This window comes from Chelonia mydas, chromosome 4, assembly GCF_015237465.2.
Source record: "Chelonia mydas isolate rCheMyd1 chromosome 4, rCheMyd1.pri.v2, whole genome shotgun sequence".
Classification (NCBI taxonomy): domain Eukaryota; kingdom Metazoa; phylum Chordata; order Testudines; family Cheloniidae; genus Chelonia; species Chelonia mydas.
The window spans coordinates 39,437,476-39,461,693 of NC_057852.1; the positions used below are offsets into that span (position 1 = coordinate 39,437,476).

Here is a 24,218-nt window from a genome sequence, read left to right on the forward strand (position 1 = left end):
TTAAAATTGCAACATCATCATTTGATGTATTTTCTACATTTTATGTGAAGGTTGCTTTATGGTACTGGAGAAAGTCTTTAACAGCCTCCTTAACAATACTAATATTGTTCTTTCTTCGTAATACTCTTATCCACTACACTGTACTTCCTTTGTGGCTGGAAATTACAATCCAAAAAATTGCAGCTGGCCCATAATAGCTGAAGATTACGGAGTTGTAAAAACTGATCTTGTTTTTACATGGATCTTTCTTAAAATACTCTCAGAAAAACTAACCAGTGAGTCTGTATGATCAGAACATACTATTGATGAAGTTTTAATAATCTCATGCCTGAAAAATAAACTAATGAAGATATTTCCTCTTTTTTTTTTCCAGCTTGGATTTATTAGGTTTATTTGAAAGGTCTTTAACAAAACAAAACTCCACATTTGCAGGTATCTTTTTAGCAATACCCAACTTACTGTTTAGACAAAACATCAATCTGTTGATATCTTAGCAGTGGATCCATTTTCATTAGGGAGTGTCCTTGGAGAATTCTGAGCATTAATGCTAATGCCAAAGATCATTAGGAACAACAGGAATGTGTCCCTTCAAATAAAGGGATGAAAAAATAGTGCTCCCTTTATTGATGTCTTATTTCAGTATATTCAGAAGCTTTTGGTCCCCGCCAGCATGTTTGAGTGTTTGCTGATCTTATTTCTAAGGCTCCTCTCACCAGAGAATGAAAATTTTAATAAGTTTCTAAATCTTCACTGTTAAACACCTCATGGTTTCTCCAGTAATAAAAGTGTCTATTTGACCTTAAGGTTCTGTTCTGTGCCTGATCAAATAAATGACAAAATTCCAACTGACTTCAGTGGGAGTAGGATTGGGCCCTAAGATATGGTATTTACTCTGGTATAGCTTCGAAGGAGATTTTCCACAATAACAAAGTCCATTAGACCACAACTGGTTTCTGGAGCATGATACATCATCTGAACTATGACATCAGCAGTAAAGTCCAAAATTCTGCATCAAAGCAGAGCTGTCAAAATCCCTGACATCTGCAGCCTGTCAGTAATGCTAACCATTTCCTGCTCTGAGAATCCCACGAAGAATCCCACTCTTCCATGTTTGGATCAGCACATACCTTATTTTAAACAGGGCAAATCTATTGACTGCATTGAGTCACTACATCCAGCATGTAAGTTAGTGGTCAGTCTCTGGTGTGCTGATTTAGCCAGTGTTCTTGGATGTCTGGGTTATTATGGTCTTTACTTCAATGCATTACACACAAAGTAAAAGCAGTTAGAGTGATAATTGTTGTGTTTTAAAGCAGTAGGCCTAATTTGGTCTTTTAAAAACCTCTATATTCTAATTTTATTGTATCACTGATGTGTAGTTCTACACTGGTCTCAGATGTCTTTTCCTGTGTTTCCTTTTTACTACAACTTTAACTATCATGTGTACCAATGTGATAAGGTACTAGGTTGAGAATCAGGAGACCTGAGTTCTCATTGTTGCCCCTCCTGTGTGAGCCTGGGCAAGTCTATTTCTGTGCCTTATTTTCCCCATATGTTATACTCTCTTTCATAAAGCACTTTGAGATCACAGTATAGTTTGAATTTTTACATATATACTGCTACAATAGGTTAATTGTGTTAAATAGCAGAGTCCCTGCCTTACATAGCTTCATATTCTGTCTGTTTTCTGATATTTCACAATTCTTGACTTATATGAGAAATTTAAACATCTTTCTGGTACATCTTTTGGTACATCTTGGCTGTGGCTCTAGAACCTGAGAGTGGTTATGGGTTTTGTTTGCTAATGCTGCCTGGGAACTTGTTAGAAACTGTAGTTTACATACAAGTATGTTAAATGAGCTCCAAAGATGGACTAAGCATGGGTTGTATGCACATTTTTCAGCAATATTTCTTGAAAACTATAGAGCTCAAAGTGCTCCTACATATTCATGTATAGACATGTGCTTTATTAGTGAAAAATACTAGTAAGCCTGAAAATATGGAAAATTTTAGCAACATAATGAATCGGTTTCCTTGTTTAATCATGGTACGCCCATCTCTGCATGAAGGTGCAGAAGTAATTCAATAAGCACATGAGCAGTCTTTGCTGCCTGATCACTATAAGGAGCATAGGATAGTAGGCTGCAGAAGTAATGTTGGTACCTTCTGGAAAGTGACTTAAGGATTTCTGTATCAGTTGCAGGGTAAACTCAGTAAAAGGCTATGAGATGTGACATTACCAAATCAAGGGCTCTTTAAGTCAATCAGAGCCATGTTCATTTTTGATGAAAATGCCTGAGGCTGAGTGCTAGTATATGACACCCCTAGTAATGAGACTTCTTGGCAGGCTTTTCACACTCTGTTTATAAGGCTTTGATTTTGTTCCCACTTGAAGTTGATGGAACACACTCCACAGTGATGTACTTTGCAACTGGAACACTATCAAAGTCAAACTCCATTTCATCTTTCTTACTTCTCATCTGTGAAATTATCATAACAGAGGAATAAACATACCTCTTCAGAAACATTTTTACACCCTGCCAAAGAAATAACTCCACAGTTATCCCTGTGTAGCTCACCAAGCTGGACAAGATCAAGGTAGCTGAATGGTTAAGGCTGCACAGTTTGAGCACAGTCTCCCTTCACTCTTACAGAGATTATTTACAGAACAAATGTAATGCTTGGAATGTAAAGGGTATCCTGACACTGGAATGGATTAAGTTGGCAGCCAAATACTTTTCCTCCAGTGTCACATCTCCCAGTTTACATACTCACAGGATAAGAGTTTGGCTGATGTTACCAACATATTAGCCAACTTTTTTAATTTTCACTGAAGAAACTAAGAATCTACAAAGGAAACTGATACAGAATTTCTCCTTTGTAACAGTAAATGGCTCTTTTAAGTGTGGTCTAATATAAGAGATTATATGTTCACTTAAATGCAACCACAACCTACAAAAATGGAATATACATTGTTTTTTATTGACATCTCACTTGTTTTCTCTGCTCAAATTTCATAACTCTGTGACTATATATAAACATTTGGTTGAATCTCACTCGGGAAACCAAATAACGCAATATGTGAGCCTATTCAGTTTAGCAAAAGATGCTCTTTCCTTTGCCACTTACACAACGCTAGATAGTCCAATGATTTTTGCCTTAGGGCCTTTTTTAAATGCTGATCTCATTGCCATTAATAGCTCTCTATTCCCAATGGAAGCCTATACACAGAAACATACTGCTACAGATAATCCTTGATAAAAGTTAGAAAACATTGTATTAGTGATTTTATTAATATATGTCTGAATGTCCCTACTGTATTAGGATAGAAAGATGCAGAGTCAAGAGCATTAAAAGTAAATATCTGCAATTTGCCTAGTGTATCAGTCAGAGGCATACAAATTATAGGTATACTTTTGTCTGCTTGAATGAAACCCTTGAATAGTTGCCCATGTAATACTGGTAATTGTTTGGGAAAATAATCATTTATTACACAGAAACAGGTGTTTGTCCACCCATGCACCCATTTTGTACATTCAAATAAGGGTTTTGTGCATACAAATGAATGTAACCATATACTTTTCAGGTGTATTTTCAGTGACCTAATGGAAATTTAACCTTCTAAATTCAAATGGAGAGAGGCACCTCTTATGTTGTAGAATCAGAATATTTTTTTAAATTAAAAGGTTACAGTTGCATTTCAGTAGATATGGATTTTCCCACAACATTACAGTGCACAAATTTGAGTATGTGCCCTAATGTTTGTCACTGCATTCACCATTTTGAAATCTGCTGGAGGTCAGAATAGTGTTAAATATCTGACACCAGCTATATGACTTAATGTCATAGAATCATAAAATATCAGGGTTGGAAGGGACCTGAGGTGGTCATCTAGTCCAACCCCCTGCTCAAAGCAGAACCAAACCCTAATTAAATCATCCCAGCCAGGGCTTTGTCAAGTCAGACATCAGACTGCTTTCTTTCTTCCTTCAGTATAGGTTTAACAATAAGAACCTCATTATTTTAAAAAATGTTTCTTCTAATTGCTAAACCAGCACTACAGCAAGAAGGAAAGTGGTTTATGATCTCTGATATTGGACTCTATACTGCCAGTTGGGGCTCAACCAGTACACATTTAGCTAGAGAAACTTGCTTATCTCTTTGTCCTCTTTCCCCTGCCTATTGAAGCTCATCTTCCTCACATAACAAGAGGAACTACATTCTCCTTAGTTTGAGCACTGCTTGCTGCTTGTGTTATGGATGTTGTTAATTTTTAGCAATATGGTGAAAAACAGGAGATTCAAGAAGGCTGATTGAATAACAAACTGTAATTTCCAATAAAGTGTAACAGGGTGAGAAAGGCATCTTCTCATACAAATGCACAGAAGTATGAATTAGCTACAGTGCTTCTAGACTGGGGCTGAATGAGCTGTCTGAATACTGATTTACCCTACTCCAGTGCACGGGCATTCACACAAGTCCTGTATAGACTGCTCAGAATTGACTTTGATCTGTAGACAATGATCTTTTGTTCTTTCCAATAACTCTGAACATAATTACGCATATTGTCAAATTTAAACATTGCACAAGGGCCAATACAAAAAAGAGGCAGAGTTGTCTAGTGGAAGGGACTGGGACTGGAAGACCTGGGTTCTATTCTCAACTTTGTCATTAACTTTCAGTGTGACACCGGGCATTGAGCTGCTCAGTGCCTCAGTATCCCCATTTGTAAAATGAGATTAATATTAACTTCCCAGGGATATGGGGAAATTTACTTCATTAATGTTTAAAAAGCACTAGCATCCTCAGCTAGAATGTGCTAGAGAAGAGCTTAGGTCTAGTATGAAGGAAGTACAGTGTTCAAGTAACCTAATGTACTCCTAAAGTGACATCGTGGTCATTATCATTTCATTTTTACTGAATGACTCATCTTTTTAATTACCTGGATCTAGCAATGTGTTACTTCCGGAATTGCAAATTGTCCTGAGTTCTCAGCTGCTATGACAGCTTGTGGCAAAACTTTGTAATAGAATGGGCAGGATATCAAGAAAAATAATATCAAACAGTGATATAATTCTGAATCAAAATCAAGTTGCATCTGTTTGGAATTAGAGAAAAATTAAAGATGGAAGTGGAAACACTACTGGAGGAAAGTGTGGAGTAAAGCAAGCCTACAACTTTGTTAATTTATTTTCACGAACAGCATTGGATTCCTTTAGGCTAGTTAAGCACTGCTGTGTGTTGGAACATCCTGGCACATGGGGAGTGAACCCATTGCTGTATCTCTTAAAAGGGATTTGATGTATTCCCTTTGAGGGCTGGTCAGATCCTCCAACTTGTGAACATGTGTACTGGGGAGCATTGGGGGTGGTATATGGTCCTGTCTCCTCCCCTACTTCTGCTGTAGTGGTTTGTGCCACAGGGGGTGCATGAGGGAGCACCTGAGATACAAAGAGGCCAGAGGCTGTAATTGTGCCCACCAGTTGGATATTCCACCTCTTACATGCACAAGAAGCATTTGGCCCCAGTCTAGTCCTTGATACTTCAAAAAGATAGTCCTAAAACAGCACTACTAGTTCAAAAATTCTTCCTTACCTGACCACTCAATATGAGGCTAATACATTCTCCACACTAAATCTACTGCTAACTACTACATGTGCCTTCATCTATCATTCTCACTGTAAGGCTCTGCATTCTTGCTTTCCCAGATAGGCTTTAGCGAGAGTAAGCACTGTATAAATGGATATTTCGGACACAGAAGGCCAAATCAATCCCTAGTGCAACCATTCAAATCAATGGAATTATACCAGAGATTAATTTGGGCCATAGAGTTGTTTCAGTCCTCACTGAAGATTTGTGTGTAGGTTTATGTGCTTCCTTGCTCAGCTGCATATTAATGAGCAGTTCACGATGGAGGCGTCTGCTCAGATTCAACCCAAGATGAGATGCTCCAGTTCAGTTGCTACATGGGGACAGAAGGATATAATAGGGAAAATATCAATTTTTCTATTTACAACAGATTAGAAAAGCTGAAAAATGTACCTAGTGGATGCCTATTCTTGTGATGCAAGGAATGGTAAAGAGACTGTGGGGGACACCATGAGGCTAGAATTTTTTTATCTTTAGCCAGAGATAGTCATTGGAGAATTTGCCCTGGGTACAGGAACTCTCTGGTGTCAGAAAGATCATGGTGGCAGCTCTGCCACTCTCTCCCCACCACAACCCCAGCAAAATGGGAACGGGGTAGTGTGCCTTGGGCATTCCAGGGACAGGACATGTGCAAACTGGAAAGTTAAAGGAGGGGGCAGAGCATCACCTAGTTCTCCACAGATGTAAGCTAGAGCTGCTTCCTGGCCAGTGGCTGAGGATCAGGGAGCCACAATTGGCTTGCTCCTGTCTTCCCCCTTCTCTGCTATGCCTTAGTGGAGTGCTGATGGGGGTAAAGAATCTGCCCCCATGTGTCCAAAATGTGAAATACACAAATTACTATTAGACAAGATTTCAATAACAGGAGAGAAGGAGAGAGAGTGCTTTGTTTTCAAGCCTTGAATAAAATGCTCTATCAAAAGTCTTTCTAAAGTGCTTCATCCTTAGTTATTACCATGGGACTCATGAACAGGCATGAAGAGGTCAGTTTATAGTCATTTTAATGACAGAAACCCAAGACTTTGCTCTTTCATTTTCTACAACAAAAACAGCTTGAATCTCAGTGGAAAGAGTCTGCGATTTAATGAACAAAGTCTGGCCATTAAGGCTTGAACAGTTACCAAGAAGAGTCCCACATGACTGCTGGAAACATGAAAATGAAAAGATGTTGAGCAGCTGCCTCTAAAAAAAGGTACCAATTTCCATTCATTGTAATGAAAGCAATCTTCTGCCTCTTTTCTAGTGGGAAGTGAGGAAAAAGAAGGGGCCAAAGGTTGAAATTAAATTGCTCCCAGCACACTTAGGCAAATTTTAGCCAACTTCCTTATAATTATTATGAAGTTATTCTATATTTCTTTCCCAGTCATTGCTGCAAGATGTTGGTCTCAAAATGAAGCTTTCTCCACAGCTGTTGATTATATCCACCTCCTTGCTATTTAAATCAGTACTTGTGACATTGCAGTAACTTCAGTGGCAGTGAACTGTGATGTTACAAATATTGGACTGGGCTGTCACAAAAGAAACTGAGCAGGAAGATCGTAAAAAAGAAAAAGTGTATACAAAAAGCAAAAATGGGAGAATAAATATAGAAAAGTTAGATGACAGTTTAATGTAGGTGGTGAAATAGAACAGGCCAATTCAGAGATGATTTGTAAGGGAGCTTTAGTTACATATCAAGTGGTAAGTAGGTGGAAGGGAGCTGAAGGTGGTGTAACTTACTGTATAGTAGGCTGAATAGCTGGAAGAAGGTGTAAGTTACAGCAGCTTAGAGCCTCGTAGACTCACCCCTGTATTTGGCTGAAGGTGTTTTAAAGCTTCCCTGAGAGTGCTGGCGGAATCCTTAAGATGGCTACAAAATACTTAATTTTTGTACACTAAGAAACCAGAGAGTAAGGCAGTTGTTGTCAGCCTGGCTGAAGGAATAAGAAAAACTAATTAGATCCAGACAAGGGCAAGGTGCAAATTTACTTTTCCCTTAGATTCCACAAAATAAGAAGAATGTTTTGATCAAAGAGAGGGTCTTAGAGGTCAGCTCAGGTAGTCTGTAAAACATTACAGGAAAACTGTCACTTAAATTTCATAGCTGACTGTGCCTTACCAAACAGAACATCAAAATACAACACAGGATCCAAGTACTTGTTTGTTCTCACCTCAACTTGCCAAGTTAACAGATACCTGTACACTGTGGTGTTTTGAGGGGCCAGGCCCCTTAGGTGATTATGCTAGGGAAGTCTGAAGCTTTCTCTATAAAGTTTTTCTCTGGAAATGGTGAAATTCTGAACATAAATCTGTTGAGTGATGAATGCAATCTATGTAATGCTAGAATGTGGGAGTAAGAATAGTTTTAACATACGAGTTAAATACAGAACTTTTTTTTTAACAGAAGTCAGTCTCTTTGGGAACAATTTTCAATATACTGGTGGGCAAGAGTGGGGTTTTGCCTCTGTATCATTCCCACTGGCCTCAAAAAGGTAGCAATGCAGTGGTACTGGAAATGTATCCCATTGTTAATCATGCAGTACTACCTCTTAAAACAGTGTGCTGCAGTGATCACCCAGCAGCTGCTGATGAGTGTGGCACCACATAAGAGTCTTCCATCACCATGAGATGATTTCAGTCGGAGGGCAACCTGCCAGGGCCAACCGCCCCTAAAGAGAGAATAAATCAGTCGTGTCTTTTAGTGTACTAAGCAAAATAGAAGAGTAAAGGTAACTGGCAAGCTGTCTTGAGTGTAGAACCACTATTGCTACATTGGTTTAAATAACTTAAGACACATTATTTACTGAGTAACAATTGGGAGACCATTTAATCATGTTAGTATAGCATTCAGAATTCCATTCAACAACCCCCAAGGTTAGTTTACAGACTACTTGGACATCGAACTCTCTCAGCACTTCATCCCACTATGAATCAGTTTAATCATCCCTTCTCAGAATACATCCTTCGTGCCAAAAACATACGATCTGTGTCCCCCACCAAATATTATCCAAGTGAGAGAAGAGATATAGCAGTTCTAATAGTTACCACATAAAAATATGCAACAGTGAGGAGAAGGCTACCAGGCCAAAAATCTGGGAGTAGAGAATGGGGAGAGTTCCATGAGCTTTTCTGTTCCCATTAATGCTAACTGCTCCATCTGCCCTTGACTGGATGTAAAGCAAATCTTCAAAATCAACGAGATTAAGAGAAAAGCAGAAACAACAAGAAATACACGGATTAGCTCCATCTCATCTCTCCACATGTGGTCATCTATTCAAGATAAATCTAAACAATTTAGCAGATCAAGGATACATATTCCCAACCCTATAAAGATGGAATTGACAGTGGGATCAAAAGATTCAGTTCTTACATCTTCCCATAGATAGATGGAACTAGCAAGAAGGGAAGAGAGAGAACAGCAGCCAGAATATAAGTAGCAGCTAGTTTAATTTTGACAACTATCCATTTGAATAGGAATACTGGAACACAGGAATTGACAAACAGGATCAGAGCAGTGTTCCATCTAGTCCAGCGTCCTGTGTCTGACACTAGCAAGTACCAGATGCTTCAGAGGAAAGTAGGGTAATCTGCCCTTCATATAGGTCTCATCCTGGTCTCTAATAGTTAAAAATTGACTTAAGACCTGAAGCATGAGGTCATCCTGGTCTCTAATAGTTAAAAATTGACTTAAGACCTGAAGCATGAGGTTTGATATCCCTTTCAAAATTTTTGTTATTAGTTATGATTAAGGCTATGATTTAGTCATGGGTATTTTTAGTAAAAATCATGGACAGGTCACTGGCAATAACCAAAAAGTCAAGGCCAGTGACCTGTCCGTGACTTTTATTAAAAATACCCCTAACTAAATCTTACCTGCTGAGGGGAGATGCTGTTGCTCCTGGGGAATGCGGGGGTGGCCCAAGGCCCTGTCGCTGCTGCTGCTCTGGAGGTGGGGGCGGCCTGGGGCCCTGCTGCCACCACTCCAGGCTGGGGGGTGGCCCAGGGCTCCACCGCCACTGCTCCTGGGGGCAGCCTGGGCCCCACCACCTGCCTCTGGGCCAGCCCGTGGCCCCACCACCACTGCTGCTCCTCTGGGCCGGGGGATGGCACGTGGCCCCACCACTGCTCCTCCGGGCTGTGGGGCGGCCCAGGGTCCCACCACCACTGCCACTGCTCCAGGACAGTGCCCGGGACCAGTTGCCTGGGGCCCCGCCGAGTCAGCCTCAACAGCTGCTGCAGCTGTCACCAAGGTCCTGGAAAGTCACGGAATCTGTGACCTCCATGAAAGACTCACAGCCTTAGTTATGATAATTCTGGATATTCCTGAGACCCATATAATACCCAATCCCTTTTTGAATCTGTTAAATACTTTGCCTCAATGATTGTCCTGTGGTACTAAGTACCACAGTCTAATAATACATTGTGTGAAAAAGTATTTTCCCTTTTATTGGTTTGAATTTCCCACCTTTTATTTTCATAATCTATCCCCTTTTTCTTGTGGTATGATACTGGCAGAACAGAATTTCCTGATCTACTTTCTCTATACTATTCATTATTTTTTATATGCTTATCCCCTTATTTGTCTCCTTTGTACGGTAAACAATCCCAGGCTTTTCAATCTTTCTGCATATGTCAGTTTTTCCCTGGATCATTTTTGTTGCTCTTTTCTGAAACCCACTCCTGATCTGCAATAGCCTTTTGGAGTTGGGGTGACCAATACTGTGCACATTATTCTAAACAGGACACACCATTTTTTTATGAAGGCTTTATAATATTCTTTGTATCATTCACCATCACATTCCTTATACTTTGTTCCTTATTCCTGTATTCATAAGATATTATGAATAGTCTTTGTGGTTGTCATAATTCACAAATATTAAGAAAACAAGTCTATCTGTATTTGCAGTTATACAAGTGTGGGTGGGTGAACATATGGGAGCATGTTATATACCAATATGGCCAAGAACCAACTACCAGTTAATGCAAAGTCTTATTTTACAGCTATATCATCATCAAAGAAGTATATTTACTTGAGAAAAATGATGTTTTTAAAGCGTTAATAATACCCAACCTCCTTTCATACTATTTAGCCTTTTACAGTTCTGTTAAATGCATAGCAGACCCACAGATCCATCTGTATGGTTCACAGCTATTCTGGATTTGCTTCTCAGGAGAAACTGAAATGGCTGTTTGTCTAAGGAAAGTAATTTAAGCTGATTAAAGAATAAAATTCCAATGTACCCAAAAGTGAAATGCAATATCTGACACTGAGTTTGGTAAATACTACAAAAATTTATCAATGATTATTTTTTGATCTGGTCTTCCGATTTGCTTTGAATGTGTTCCTGCTCTCTTTGTGTGTGCTTTCTGGGAATATTCTAGTGAACAAATTCACCAGCAGGAATGTTAACTCAGACAACAAAATTGACGTGCATATTACAAAGTATTCACATAAAGCAAATTTTAAATTCATAATCCTAAGATTTCCCACTGGAAATCTGTCTGTAAGAGTTCCGCACAGTCGATCAAGAAATTGAAACATGAAATGTGATTTGTGTATCCAACCAATTACTCAAATTTTGAATATTGCATATTCACATCAAATAGCTCACAAATACACTAGAAATAAAAAACCATCCCCTATGCCCCACATGTGGGCTATACAGGAAGGACTATAGGCAGAGTGGCTTCATGGGAATGTCTGCATAATTGGATGTGGGTATGTACCCGAGTACATACCCTCCATAGCTCTCTGCTTTCCCAAGCTGTGCTTCCCCGCTGCTGGAATCTTTTGCCACAGCAAGAAAAGACTGCGGCTACCGGGAAAGGCTCTGGCAGGAAAGAGAGGCTCTGGCAGTTCCCTCTGCTGGAGTTCTTCCCTGCCACAGAGAAACACTCCAGCAGCTCCCCACTGCTGGAGCTCTTCATCCATTGCAGGAAAGATTCTGCCAGCTGGGAAAGGCTCTGACAGAGGGGAGGCAGCAGGGAAAGGTTCATCTGCTATATACCACAATGTGGATGTATAGCTACACGTATTGCCAGTGGCATGTAGTGTAGAAATAGTCAGAGAAAGGTCATGATGCACCATGATGTCCCAAAGAGACTGAAGATGAGGAGACAGAGGAAGAGATGTAGGCTGGAACAGCAGCCTTTAGATGGGGCTGCACAAAGCTTCACTCACTCTGAATTAATGGGTGAATAGTTCATCCAGTTCTAACTGGCCTGGAAAAAACTATACTTGTTGAACAAAATTATGTTCTTTGTGCCAAACTAAGCCCAACATGGCAAAATTCACATTATTAATCTGCATTTATTTCATGAGAAGCAAAAAATTTAATCAGTAGCTAAACAAGGCTGAGGGCTTATGGCAACTGCACATCCCACAATTTTACACTGAAAATGACTTTCACTGTACTGAATATCATTTACCTTAAAGAATTTTTCCCACCAATTATCCGCTTCTGTCGACGATGCAGTAACCTCAATCCACAAACAGAAGCAAGGGAATCTAAACAGAAAATAAGGTTTAGGCCTTAAACTCCCACACAGCAACAATATATAGGGTTTGGTAGAGTACCATCACCATCCAATGAACTCAGGGGGCGTTGTGTGCTCAGGACCTGCCTTGCAGGATCACACCTTATATTATTCTCAAAGTTTGTCAGTGAAATCCAATTAAACAATAATCACATATTCCTACAGCAAAATTTCATTCTGGTATCTTCATGGTGGATTTTGACTCCCACACTGTTCTCTCTCCATACACAGGACTCCCACACAAAGATTTTTGACCCACATCTTTTACAGGTTCTGTCTGGCTGAGAATATTTTCTGAATTGTGATCACTAGGCAATGAGCACTATCACCCATGCCTAACAGAAAGCTAAACAGGTGTTCAAACCATTATCTGCAGTTTTTTTCAGTTCACAGTGTAAGAATGAGTTACCCTTCTGCATGTGATCCACTAAAAAAGAATCTTTTAATAAATATGAAGGTTATAATATGAATAATACACACAAAGAGCTGGAAATCTTTCCTTATTTTTCATGTCTGAAGTGATTTAAATGGAAGACCAATATTCTGCTCTCAGTTACATCAGCGTAAATCTGGAGTCACTCCTTTGACTTCTACAAAGTAATTTGAGAGACAGGGTGGGTGAGGTAATCTCTTTTATTAGACCAACTTCTCTTGGTCAGAGAAGTTTTTGTACTTATACAGAGCTCTCCAGGTCTCACTGGATGGTGATGGCACTCAGCATCTTGCAAGCTCAAAAACTGTACGCTCAAAAGCTTGTCACACCCACCAACAGAAATATGTCCAATACACAACATTACCTCACCCACCTTGTCTCTCTAGTACCCTGGGACTGACATGGCTATAGTCACACTGTATACAAGAAGAAAAGGAGTACTTGTGGCACCTTAGAGACTAAAAAATGTATTTGAGCATAAGCTTTTGTGAGCTACACCTCACTTCATCCTTAGCTGTAGCTCACGAAACCTTATGCTCAAATAAATTTGTAAGTCTCTAAGGTGCCGCAAGTACTCCTTTTCTTTTTGCGAATACAGGCTAACTTGGCTGCTACTCTGAAACTGTATACAAGGAAGTAATTCCTAATTTACACTGATGTGAGAGAAGAATTTGGCTCTGTGTAGGGCTTAGTCCTCAGCTGCAGCCAATCTATGCTTGGCACAGATGGTGGGAGGGAACAAAGGTGGTTTTCTCTCACCTTTATGCCTCCCTGGATCTGGTTTAACATCCAGCATAACTTAAAGCCCTGGCTGCACCTAACTGCAATGGGCCCCATGTGGTTAAGCTAGAGGATTCCTCTGTGCCATTTAAGTTGGCTTTGTGGTTCCTTTCCACTGCCAGAATGACAAAGAGCAAGCACCTGACCCATAGATTTTAAGGTACAGTGCATTTCTTGCCTTTTTTTTTTAAATATAAATATGTATGTTTTTCTCCTGTGAGATCAGATTTTTCACTTTCTTTTATTTTTCTAGCAATCATCATAATATACCTAGTTTTGAATCTATTGCCATAAACCTCACAAAGGTACTTCACCTTTATTACTGTTCCCGGATGCTTTCTTGCCAAGGTAGTCGCAAATCACACCAGCATCTTCACTGTGACGGCAGTTGTGTGTTCCAATATCCTGTTTTATGCAGTCTGTCAGGGATCTCTCATTTCCTGTACATTTCACATTATCCACATGGATTGGTCCTTTCCCTTCCCCAAAATATGCCATAGTCCTTGCTCTAGCTGAGCCTCTGCAAGCAGAACACCGTTGTTTAATTAAAATGTTGTAAGCATTGTCCTACATTTGCCTAAACTGAAATATATAGAAGAGGATGTGAGTAGGGTACTAAGGATGAAGACTTTAAGGTTTTATTCCAAGTTCTGTTTCTAGTTCACTGCAGAACTTTGGATAAGTCACTTACTTCTCATTGCCTCTATTAACTTATCTATACACTAGAATAATAACTAACTAACTTTGGAGGATTTATTTGTTTGTAAAATGCTTCTGTATCCTTAGCTAAAAAGCTCTATGAAAAGGAAAAGGATTTTTATATTGTAATAGCATGAAACAAAAACCCACGCTAATTTTTTTTCCATAATCTGTTTAATCCTTGTCTAAACTCAGCATCTGTGTACATTAAAAATAATTTATTTGTGTTACGATTCTTTCCAAAAACTAAACTGGCGAAATAAGGAAGGAGACCTACAGTTTACTGGGAACTATGTCTTCAAGTATACCATACATTAATGGCAACTATGAATATAAATCATGGCAGCATGGCACAGAAAATCACTAACAGTATATACAGAATATAACCTTCAAACTGAAGCCCCTTGTACTTTTGTTTTAGATGTAAAATAATAATACAATTAGAGAAAGAGATAAATTTCATTGTTGTAATAATACTTTTGCAAAGAGTAAAGTTCAGAGTTGGATCTTTTCCAGCCCAGGCCATGTCCCATACTAATAACTAGTAAGGAGCTGCTATGCTGTCTTTGTGCCACCAGAGGTAGGTAGTTTATCTATCAATTTAGCCAAGCTTTAATCAAAATATTAGAGACTACAGTGATGGGCATTACAGATATCCTTAGATTAGATGGAGTTCGTCAACTTTATCCCAGGTGTAACTCCATTGAAATCAATGGAGTTACACCAGAGATTAATTTAGCTTCATAAGGGCCCATTTCTGCAAAGTGCTTCAGTAGCAGTTGAGGACATGCAAAATCTTGAAGTATTGGGCCCTAAATCTGTAATCACCACTAAAAAACTTGTGTGAAGCCCATTTTGAAATATGAGTTCTTTCATAGGATGTCCAAATCCTGAACTTGGGATGATGAAAACATCATTTAGGTACATGAGACATACATTTATATGGATAGGTGTCAGGCTGAGAATCCATTTGTGGGATTTAAGGCATCTTATTAGGGTTTGAAAGTCTGATCCTTACAGATTATGTGCAATACAGTAGCATTTCACTAATAACTGGAAGGCCCATTGTAAATGACTGAATTTTGCAAATTAGCCAGCGAGTGAACAATAAAAAAGCAAGAATAATTCATCTCAGCATCCACTTTGTTCATTTAAGTGACAGATATAGTTTATTTTTAATTACTTATGATAAAGCTTCATAGTGTATTAGTAAATGTTCTGTAGTGTATTGTGTATAAGTCTATGAAGTATTAGTGATCGAAGACATCCCTGCTGGCTTTGCTGAGAAGTGGGTGAGCACACAAGAACACTCTGTGTGAGTGAGAGAATTACAGGTTTGCAGATTAGTAAAATGAAAGTTAGGGTCGTTTTGTTGAAATACAATGTACTGAAAGAAAAGGAGTACTTGTGGCACCTTAGAGACTAACCAATTTATTTGAGCATAAGCTTTCGTGAGCCACAGCTCACTTCGTAGCTCACGAAAGCTTATGCTCAAATAAATTGGTTAGTCTCTAAGGTGCCACAAGTACTCCTTTTCTTTTTGAGAATACAGACTAACACGGCTGTTACTCTGAAACAATGTACTGAGTGCTATAGAGCTGTAGGGTATGGTTATATTATACCATGTGCATATATTTTCAACTAAGGTATACTACATCTACACGGCAATACAAAATCCTTGGTACGGAGTCTCAGAGCCCGGGTCAGCTGACTCAGGCTTGGGCTAATGGGCTATTTAATTGCAGTTCAAGACGCTTGGGCTGGTACCCTGGCTCTAGGGCCTTGCAAGGTGGGAATGTCCCAGAGCTCAGGCCACAGCCTAAGCCAGAACATCTACACCAGAATTAAACAGCCCCCCAGCTTGAGCCCAGGAGCCCACATCAGCTGGCATGGGGCCAGCTGCAGGTTTTTAATTGCAGTGTAGACATACCCTTCCCTGAGGCCTACCCCCATTCACGGGATTTCAGAGCCTGGGCTCCTCCTGGAGCCCAAACGTCTACACTGCAAGTTTTAACCCCACAGCCTGAGCCCTGTGAACCCGAGTCAGCTGACCTGGGCCAGGCATGGCAGTGCTGCAGGTCTTTTACTGCAGTGTAGACATAACCTAAGGCTACATTTTGAAAAGCAGGACATTATTATGTGTCCAAAGGGATAACTGCATGTCCAGTGAGAAGCATGAGTGCATTTGTGCAGATTAACATTTCAAACCGGGATGTTTAATAATACCAAATGAGGCAGCAAAATAAGTAACACCCCCCCGTGTTGGGAGGGAGTAGCCCAGGAGCAGCTGCACAGGCTCTGCACCAGCTGGGGATTCCATAGTAATGGAAGAATCCCCTTCCACTGGAGAGCAGCACAACATGGCTGGATCAGGGGTCAAAGATCTCGAACGTCCATATAATTTAGACTGGAGAGTGGTGGGTGAAATGTTCCTCTCTTTTCAGACTTGAATATGCACATCTATATTCCCTATGTGGATTTTTGACAACACACTAAAAAGGAGGAATAAAAAGGGAATGCAGAATAAAATAAGTGAATTGCAAAAATCTGCAAAAGAAAATTTTAGAAGACAGCTGACAGAGTTGGTAGCACAAGGTCAAGCTGTCCCTAGACATTTTAATTTGTATGACCTGAACGTACATGCCAGATAAGACAAAGCCTCGCTGACTTTGGAAGCATTATAGGACAATCTTTACATAATGGGTTTAGAATGATTTGTTTAACTTGTTAGCCACAAACGGTGTGTTCCAAATCCTCCCCCTACACCTCTCCGAACAATTATACTGATTGCAGTCACAGACACAAGGAACATACAAACTCCCTGATTTCTGTGGGGAGCTGATGTGTACATATATAGTATCACAAAACAATGACAAATTCCAGGCTTTTATTGCAAAATCGTATCTACTTTGGGGATCTGCCTTTAAGAAAACTTTGTCAAGAGCATCTAGTAATGTTTAGTGAGCTATTTTCCTACAGTTCCTCAGGGTAAATTAATTTACCTGATTGTGAATTACCACCTTTCATTGCTAAACCCTTCTCCTAGGAATAGTTATTATTTACGGTGTGTCATTGTGCTCATAGTGTTTTATTAAATACTTAAAAGTCCACACCCCCCAAAGAGCTTAAAATCTAAATCTCACACAAAACAATACAACATACAAGTCAACAGTTTGTACACAAAAAGATATGGAGGCAAAAGTAGTAGTTTTTAAGAAGAAATATGAAGGAGAAGGAGAGAGAGAGATTAGATTATTCATTGGCGCAAAGGGTATAGCTGCCAAAGCATCAGAAGTATCAGTATGAGTAGCCTGTTTCAAGGGAGCTCTTCCACACCGTTTTAACAAACTTTTCTCTTGCCATGCACTGGTGCAGGCTGCCACACTGCTGATCATTTCTATGCATGGGAGTTTATTCAGTGCACTCCACTTAATCGACACTTGCTTAATCAAAAAATTGTTTTAAAAAGGACGTCTCCCATGGAACAGACTTAAGTCTAATGATGCTCAACGACAAATAGTACTGCTTAATGGGGAAAGTAATTCCACTCATTGGGAAATCTGGATATTTAATGTTATTTAGGTCTTAGTTTTGTGCAAGAATATGCTGTAACAACAGCTTTCAGTCCATCTTTATCAGAAAGTGTATATATTACTTAATTACCACCTTCCACTCCAGCTGCACATGCTGGGTCACCAGAGCCGGTATCTCACAGTTGCCCCAGGACAGGCAGCAGGGTTGGCGCCAGAGCCTCAGATGTATTTAGTGAAATCAGTGGCACTTACGCATCTAAATACCTCTGAGGCTCTGGGCCTCAATCACTATCTCAGTAGTTCCTCCCAGGTTCATGGCCTTATACAGTAACATGATGAGCTCTGCAGGGGCATTACTGTTAAAATGGAGATATCTGTTAATTGGGAAATCCTGTTAATTAGTTCAAAAGGCCCCAGTCCTTGCTCTTTTGAGTAGGACACTAATTGCAGTACATACATTTCTTTAATACATATGTGTGATTTTAATTTGATCTTCTATTTTCTGTTTTCATACCCTGCTATCATTTAAAAAGAAAGGAGTACTTGTGGCACCTTAGAGACTAACAAATTTATTTGAGCATTAGCTTTTGTGAACTACAGCTCACTTCATCGGATGCATGCAGTGGAAAATACAGTGGGGAGATTTATATACACAGAGAACATGAAACAATGGGTGTTCCCATACACACTGTAACAGGAGTGACCAGGTAAGGTGAGCTATTACCAGCAGGAGAGCGGGGGTGTTGTGGGGGGGGGGAACCTTTTGTAGTGATAATCAAGGTAGGCCATTTCCAGCAGTTGACAAGAATGTGTGAGGAACAGTGGAGGTGGTAGGGGGAATGAACATGGGGAAATAGTTCTACTTTGTGAAATGACACATCCACTCCCAGTCTTTATTCAAGCCTAAGTTAATTGTATCCAGTTTGCAAATTAATTCCAATTCAGCAGTCTCTCGTTGGAGTCTGTTTCTGAAGATGTTTTGTTGAAGAATTGCCACTTTTAGGTCTGTAATCGAGTGACCAAAGAGATTGAAGTGTTCTCCGACTAGTTTTTGAATGATATAATTCTTGACGTCTGATTTGTGTCCATTGATTCTTTTACGCAGAGACTGTCCAGTTTGACCAATGTACATGGCAGAGAGGCATTGCTGGCACATGATGGCATATATCACATTGGTAGATGTGCAAGTGAACGAGCCTCTGATAGCGTGGCTGATGTGATTAGGCCCTGTGATGGTGTCCCCTGAATAGATATGTGGACACAGTTGGCAACGGGCTTTGTTGCAAGGATAGGTTCCTGGGTTAGTGTTTTTGTTGTATGGTGTGTGGTTGCTGGTGAGTATTTGCTTCAGGTTGGGGGGCTGTCTGTAAGCAAGGATTGGCCTGTCTCCCAAGATCTGTGAGAGTGATGGGTCATCCTTCAGGATAGGTTTAGATCCTTGATGATGCGTTGGAGAGGTTTTAGTTGGGGGCTGAAGGTGATGGGTAGTGGCATTGTGTTATTTTCTTTGTTGGGCCTGTCCTGTAGTAGGTAACTTCTGGGTACTCTTCTAGCTCTGTCAATCTGTTTCTTCACTTCAGTAGGTGGGTATTGTAGTTGTAAGAATGCTTGATAGAGATCTTGTAGTTGTTTGTCTCTGTCTGAGGGGTTGGAGCAAACCTATCCTTGCAACAAAGCCCGTTGCCAACTGTGTCCACATATCTATTCAGGGGACATCATCATAGGGCCTAATCACATCAGCCACACTATCAGAGGCTCGTTCACCTGCGCATCTACCAATGTGATATATGCCATCATGTGCCAGCAATGCCCCTCTGCCATGTACACTGGTCAAACTGGACAGTCTCTACGTAAAAGAATAAATGGACACAAATCAGATGTCAACTGAGAACACTTCAATCTCTTTGGTCACTCAATCACAGACCTAAAAGCGGCAATTCTTCAATAAAAAAACTTCAGAAACAGACTCCAACAAGAGACTGCTGAATTGGAATTAATTTGCAAACTGGATACAATTAACTTAGGCTTGAATAAAGACTGGGAGTGGATGTGTCATTCCACAAAGTAAAACTATTTCCCCATGTTTATTCCCCCTACCACCTCCACTGTTCCTCACACGTTCTTGTTAACGGCTGGAAATGGCCCACCTTGATTATCACTACAAAAGTCCCCCTCGCCCCCCCGCTCTCCTGCTGGTAATAGCTCACCTTACCTGATCCCTCTTGTTACAGTGTGTATGGTAACATCCATTGTTTCATGTTCTCTGTGTATATAAATCTCCCCACTGTATTTTCCACTACATACATCCAATGAAGTGAGCTGTAGGTCATGAAAGCTTATGCTCAAGTAAATTTGTTAGTCTCTAAGGTGCCACAAGTACTCCTTTTCTTTTTGCGGATACAGACTAACAGGGCTGCTACTCTGAAACCTGCTATCATTTACTGATTGAAGCAGGGTGTGTAGGTCACCTAGTTAATAGTGTCTGGTGCAGAGCAGAAGGGGAAGGAACAGCCATATTTGGATACTGATTCAGCTATTAAACACTGTCCCCCCTCAATCTTCCTCTTAAGGATTTCTTTTGGAGACAGTGAGTCAGGGATTTTCAAAGGAGCCTAAGGGAGTTAGGCACCCAAATTACACTGAATTACAAGTTGCCATTTGCATGTATATTTTCCTTATTTACACACACACCCCCACCCCTGTGGAAAATTAATATATATATATATGTGTGTGTGTGTGTGTGCGCACATTTTTGCACCTGAATATAGTGTTTAAAAAACTGTCCTTTCTATCAATTGTCCTTACTGCTGTGCTCCAGACAGCATTAGTAGAGTGACCTCCAGCCTCTGTCTTCAGTCAGAGAGCAATGGCTGAAGGCTGAAAAAACAAAATATGATAAAAAATTAATGCCTTTATATTTAAAGCAAAAAGCAACAAAACACCACACCGGGATTGCTGTTGCACTTAGGGTATGTCTACACAACGTCTGGGAAGGTGCTTTGTGGCATGGGTAGATGGACACACACTAGTTCCGCTTGAGCTAGTGCACTAAAAATAGTGGGGTATAGGCAGTGGCTCAGGCTAGCAGCAGGAGTACAAGCCCACCCATCCCCCAAGAAACCTAAAATGGTTCAGTACAGAAATATAAAAGGAAAAAAAATCTGATCTCTATTACACTAGTGTAAATCCAGAGAAACTGAGACCAAAATTTGTTCCATAGTGTAGACTGGGAGTATAACCATGCATTGAAAGTGAATTACAAAGCTTTTGCTAAAATACACTTTGATATTAAGATCCCAATACATTAATCAAATATATGGTAGGCTTAACCATTAGAAATAAACATTAAAATTAAATATTTTAAACTGTTTCTCATTCATTATCAAGCTGGTATGTAAAAGAAAAACAGATAAAAAGCAGGGATCTGTACTCCAATATGGTAGACTAGACCCACCAAGCGCATAGGCGCACAGTGGTATATACTGATGTTCCAGTTAATGAATACCTTACAAGGACAAAAACCTGTCCTCCCACATAGAAAATCTGCATGGAAAAGGTTGAATGGAAGTTTCTGCTACATTACCAAAACTGTACTGAAAAAATACCCTAATCTTCATTTCGTATATGTTTATATATTCATAACCCAGTTCTTCCAGAAAAGGGCTCCAAATATCTTAGAATTTTCATCATGCCAATTAACTTGCTCAACAAGCATAAGAGTTTCTAAAACATCTCTCTTCTATCCTTTTCCCCCATCCATAAAATTACTCTACTTGCTAGTCTTTGTCAGACATTAAGTAATGCTCCACGAAAGGTGCATGTTCTTTCAGTTTTAAGTGTGTTTTGATTAGCCACCGTTAATTTTTTTTTTTATTTCACAACTGCTTTTCCTGTTAGGAGGATGGCTTTCTAATGTTCTTCAGATTGTTTTTCTGCTACTAACATTAATCTACAAGTATGCAAGCTGGCTTAATGACAGATCTTTAAGAGTACTATTAAGTGGGGCCTAGACATCTTGCCAACTTGGGTTTCCAGATTCAACTTCAGAAACAAATCTTAATTAAAAGGTTATTAATGTTGCAAAGCAGTATTTTGTAAAAAATAAAAACACAGTTCCTTGTTAACCTTGGGAGCAATATATACAGTAGAACTATTAATTCATTTGTTTTACTCTCTGTTGCACAAGTCTGCATTTTAAGGAAATCTCCACTCCCCTGCTGGCCTGAGTCAAAAATATGTATGTATGATTTACAGGCTTCACATTTTCCAGAAAAAAAAAAACGTAAAGTCAGACACCCTAAGTTTCCCAGTAGCAGTGTTGTAAGTGTAAATCACAGTTATGTAAGTGGAAAATAATACCTCTTTATGAACTTTTAGTTCCATGGTCATTCTTAATGAAAATTGATGTCAGCTTCAGTATTTAGCTCTTTGCCAACATTTTCCAGAAAAAGACTAGTTTTTGTCTCTAAAAAGCAGCACTCACAGAGCCCAATTTTCGAACCTAGGTGTGTAAATAGAAGATCCTAACCTTGTAATGAGACACTCAAATCAGCACTCAGACTGAAGTCTGAATCAGAGCAAACAAATATATGCAGTAAAATCCTCAGACCTGATTGTTCTCACATACATGGCTGCACATAAGAGCAAAGTCAAGCTCCTGGAGTGTACCTGTCACCATTTACTGAACAAGCAAGGAATAAGGAAACAGCCCTCAGCGCAGACTTCCAAGTATGCTGGCTGACTCTCCCAAATATCAGAATCCCCATATATACAAGATTTGTACTCTGCCCCAAGTCCTCTACTTGATATGTACCCTACTATATTATCTTCCTTAATTCTGAACCCCTGTAATGACAGGATATAAATTGAGAATCCAACTATCTGTCTTTGAAATGGCTTAAAAATGGAATGTGGGGATGAGTGAGTGGGTTTGGTGCGTCTGTGACAGAAATATGAAAAGCCTGTGCGTCTGAGTAGGCTGAGGAAGAAGCAGACTAAATGACTCAGTAGGAAATAATACAAATCTATAAGGTTCTTTAGCTTGGAAGTTATTTGAAAAAAAAACACTTAAAGCAAAACAGTCTTTTCTGGACTATTTTCAGATCTTATTAGCACTACTATTTATAAGTCTGTCCTTGGCCATCACACCTACCTTGATTCCTAGTGCCCCAACAAGAAATGTCTAATGAGCGGTGGAAGGCTGATTGAGTGGCTTTGTTCACCAGTGGCATATAAAAGTTAAAATTTTTTTAATTAAATATTTTTTCCTGTTAGCTCTGTTATTTTATTTCAGCAGGCTTATTCAAGTTATTATCATGTACCCTGCAGCCAGGCTCCTTTTATGATCCCTTCAAATCTCACAAACTAAGCAGGGTCAGGCCAGGTCAGTAAATGAACAAAAAACCTCTCAGTGCTGTTGATTCAGTGGCTACCACTCTTACCTCTGAGTCAGTACTAAAGCAATGCCCAAGTCTGGTGGCACTGGGCAGTGTGCTGCTGGAGTTGCTATCTTTTGAACTAGATAGAAAACCAAGTTAATCATTAAAACCACTTAAGACTTCACAACTATTTGAGGTCATTCAAGATCACAGCACATAGATATTAATAAAACCACAGTTTATAAAAACTACTTGTGATCAATAAACAATTACATTGAGCTCTTTGCATGAGTAAGATCATTGTCCCTAATTAGGGTGACCAGATAGCAAGTGTAAAAATAAGGACAGGGGGTGGAGGGTAATAGGTGCCTATATAAGAAAAAGCCCCCAAAATCGGGACTGTCCCTATAAAATTGGGACATCTGGTCACCCTATCCCGAATAGTCTGGCCAAATTCAAAGCTGGTTTTATTGTCTTGACCATAAGTAACTCTTTTCTGTAGTTTCACTGGGAAACGCATTCTGTACTACCTTTCCTTTTCTAACGTGTAACGTTACACTGAACTGTTAAATATTACCCTTTGTTTCACCCCAAACATGGCTACATTTCAGGTGACAGATAAATTATGTCCATGTGCATCAGTTTAAAATCTTTCAAGATTAAAGGTGTTATATAAATTAAGATAATTGTCATTTATCACCAAAACCCAGAAACAATAATTACAATAAAAATAAAATAAAAAAGCCAAAGAATCTCGAAGGTTCACAGATACAGAAAATCATTTCCGTTAACATGAATGGTCATTATCTCTACTACTCAACTCTAGGCTACACCCCAGTGCATTCTTTTAAATATTAATTTTCTTCTTGTTTCCATTATCTTTCCATTCCTGAAGGATGTGGCAAATCATTTCCTTGAACTTTGTTAGTGCTTTAGGAAGACTGGAAACCAAGCTCAGTTATAATCAAAGAAGTAAGGTTGAAATAGTTCAGAGCAGGAAAGAATACTGAGCAGATATGTTGAGCCTAATTCTCTTCTCAGTTACATAGGTGCAACTCACAGAAGTTGAGTGTAAATGAGAATTTGGCCTATTGTGCGTAGATAATATGAATAGCCACATAAATAACAAGTTAAATATCGTATTTATACAGCAGCTTAGTCATTTTAAAATATTTGGTTTTATTAAACAGATTTTTCAATAACTGCTTTTAACCTACACTTCAGTTGTTAGCT

At 39.5% G+C, this 24,218-nt stretch overlaps 1 protein-coding gene across 3 annotated transcripts in view; it reads right to left on the reverse strand.

The window, feature by feature from the left end:
- Positions 1-24,218, reverse strand: part of PRSS12 (serine protease 12) — a 66,308-nt gene that overhangs the window by 7,777 nt on the left and 34,313 nt on the right. For 2 of the 3 annotated variants that reach the window (XM_007054444.4, XM_027833945.3), the window contains 3 exons: positions 13,690-13,895; positions 12,055-12,133; positions 8,172-8,294 (listed from right to left, as the gene is read on the reverse strand). In XM_007054444.4, the coding sequence (XP_007054506.2) occupies positions 8,172-8,294; positions 12,055-12,133; positions 13,690-13,895 (408 nt within the window). The remainder of the gene's footprint in view (positions 1-8,171; positions 8,295-12,054; positions 12,134-13,689; positions 13,896-24,218) is intronic. The other variant, XM_027833941.3, reaches the window with a different exon arrangement.